Source organism: Cuculus canorus, chromosome 6 (genome assembly GCF_017976375.1).
Source record: "Cuculus canorus isolate bCucCan1 chromosome 6, bCucCan1.pri, whole genome shotgun sequence".
NCBI classification, from domain to species: domain Eukaryota; kingdom Metazoa; phylum Chordata; class Aves; order Cuculiformes; family Cuculidae; genus Cuculus; species Cuculus canorus.
Window position 1 is genome coordinate 24,276,674 of NC_071406.1, and position 2,690 is coordinate 24,279,363.

At 60.9% G+C, this 2,690-nt stretch overlaps 1 protein-coding gene across 1 annotated transcript; it reads left to right on the forward strand.

The window, feature by feature from the left end:
- Positions 1–942: 942 nt before the first annotated feature.
- On the forward strand, positions 943–2,690 carry HOXD13 (homeobox D13). Its single transcript, XM_009555612.2, has 2 exons — positions 943–1,721; positions 2,440–2,690. Exons 1-2 carry the CDS (start codon positions 1,016–1,018, stop codon positions 2,688–2,690), a joined length of 957 nt encoding a protein of 318 aa, XP_009553907.2. The 5' UTR covers positions 943–1,015.

Here is a 2,690-nt window from a genome sequence, read left to right on the forward strand (position 1 = left end):
AGAGGGTTAACTTTCTGCAGTACGCAGCCGCGGAGTGACAGGACCCGGCCCAGAGGGGCAGGGGCTGGAGTTGGGGCTGGAACTCGTCTTCGGAGCTCGCTCCATTCCCAGCTTTTCGCGTTCTTGCAGTTTCCATCCCGGCTCAGTGGGAGAGTGGAGAGAGACGGCAGGAGGGTTTGCCACAGTGTCGGGAAGTCACCCCAGAACAGCCGTCAGCATAAGCAAACGCTGCGTTTAAACTGGGCTGCCTTACCGCGACGAGAGCTGACACCGCATGGGGAAAAGAAACACATCTAATGAGTACCAGGTTTAGCATCTCGCGCATAGCACAAACCCTGTGCCTTTTCCTGGCTGGTAGCAATACATGGAGGGCTGAGGGAGGTGTCTCCCATGGACCGAGAGCTCAGTGGAGTTAGGGGACCCCTCTTCTCCCCTGTAACGAAAGTTCTTCTGCCTCATACATCTCCGGGAAAGAGGGAGGTGGGGAGGGTGGGATACAAAGACCGTGTAGGGTTTTCCCCCCCGCCGCAGACACAACAATGAACTGGGGAAGGTCTTGCCGGGGATCCGGTCAGACCCCTGCCCGCGGCTTCAAAAGGTGTCCTCCGCTGGCCTTTTTGAAGTCGTGGGCAGGAGGAAGGGGGGGATGAAAGCGACGGGGACGAGGCCGGCCCGAAGGGGCATCGCGGCCGCCCGCTCGCCCCACCCCTCCCAGCGCCGGAGCGGCGGCGGGGCGGGGGTGGGAAGGGAGAGGGGGTGCAGTCGGTGCGGAACGGGGGGCTGCGAGGCGAAAGGGGCAGTGCGGGCGGCGGGAGGGTCACATGTTTCGACGGCAGCCTATGAGCAGCCCCCCGGGCTGCGGCAAACTAATCTGGAGCCGGCCGCCCCCACCCCCGTCCCCCCTCCCAACCCGGACTTCGATTTTATAAACGTACCGCCAGGATCCAACCTGTTGGAGGCAAATAACCATTTGCATCATGCCCGGCCGGGGACCGAGCCGCCGCCGCCGCCCGCGATGTGCAAAGCCATGAGCAAAGCAGCGAGCTGGGAGATGGACGGACTGCGCGGCGACAGCAGCGGCGGCGGCGGCGGCGGCGGCGGAGGAGGCGCCCCCGGGCAGTGCCGTAATTTTCTTTCCTCGCCCGTTTTCGGGGCGGCACACACGGGCCGAGCGGCCGCCGCCGCCGCTGCCGCCGCCGCCGCCTCGGGGTTCGCCTACGCCGGCGGAGGGGAGCGCTCGGGGGCGGCGGCGAGGCCCGACCCCCCCGCCAAGGACTGCCCGGGCTCCGCCGCGCCGGCCGCCGCCCCCGCGCTCGGCTATGGGTATCACTTTGGCAATGGATACTATAGCTGCAGGATGTCCCACGGGGTTGGGATCCAGCAAAACGCCCTGAAGTCACCCCCCCATGCCTCCATTGGCGGCTTTCCCGTGGAAAAGTACATGGACGTCTCCAGTCTGACCAGCACGAGTGTCCCTGCCAATGAAGTCTCCTCCAGGGCGAAGGAAGTGTCCTTCTACCAGGGCTATACAACCCCCTACCAGCACGTTCCTGGGTACATAGACATGGTCTCAACGTTTGGCTCTGGGGAACCGAGACACGAAACATACATATCAATGGAGGGCTATCAGTCTTGGACTCTGGCTAATGGCTGGAATAGTCAGGTTTACTGTGCCAAAGATCAGACACAGAGCTCACACTTCTGGAAATCGTCCTTTCCAGGTACGGGAGAGAGAGAAATGGTCTGAGCTGACCCCCCCCCGCGCCTCCTCCGCCTGCCCGTCTCCTCCCCCGCCCCCCGGGCTGCAGGGGCGGCCTGCCGAGCTGGACACGCCGCACAGACACGCACAGAACGGAGACAGAGCGGGGGACGGTGGATTTTCCTTTTTCCTTCTCCCCCTTACCCCTACCCTCGAGGAAGCTTCACCCTCTGCTTTCCACCCCGCGGGAGACACCCCCCGAGTCCCCCCGCAGGCCATCGCCGGGGCGGCCTCGGGCTCCTTCTGCTCCCCTGGGTTGCCGGGTTTGTATTCGCGTTGGCAGTTTTGCAGGACGATGGCTCGCAGGCTTGTGCTCCTCTGTCTCTCCGGCCGGCGATTGACCCGGCCCCAGAGCGCTTAAGGGACTGCGAGCAGTGAGGGCACAAACCACATGCAAACAAACCCACACCAAAGCGACGGCTGCGTGCGCGCTGCCAGCCCCGAGCTGCCCCCGCCGCCCCGCGGGCTCCGAGCCGGGCGTGCCTGGCAAGTGATGACAGTCCATCAAGGGTCCGGTGCTTTACTAACGTGCAAATAATGTGGCAGTGTAAATAATAACAAACTGTAAACAACCCGGCATTGTTTATTTGCCCGTGAAAACCAGTGCCCGACAAGTATCGGGTAAGCTTTAAACGCCTGTAATAAAATTCTAATTTTTCACATAATGTCTTTTACAATAGGGGACGTTGCACTAAACCAGCCCGATATGTGTGTCTACCGGCGAGGGAGGAAGAAGCGAGTGCCGTACACAAAACTGCAGCTTAAAGAACTCGAAAATGAATATGCCATTAACAAGTTCATTAACAAGGACAAGAGGCGAAGGATATCCGCAGCCACAAACCTGTCTGAGAGACAAGTTACCATTTGGTTTCAGAACAGGAGAGTGAAGGATAAGAAAATAGTCTCCAAACTGAAAGACAGTGTATCTTGA

Coding starts and splice junctions, on each gene's coding strand:
- HOXD13 (XM_009555612.2), top strand. CDS start 1,016: ATGTGCAAAGCCATGAGCAAAGCAGCGAGCTGGGAGATGGACGGACTG. Junction 1,722..2,439: donor CTGGAAATCGTCCTTTCCAG/GTACGGGAGAGA, acceptor CTTTTACAATAG/GGGACGTTGCACTAAACCAG.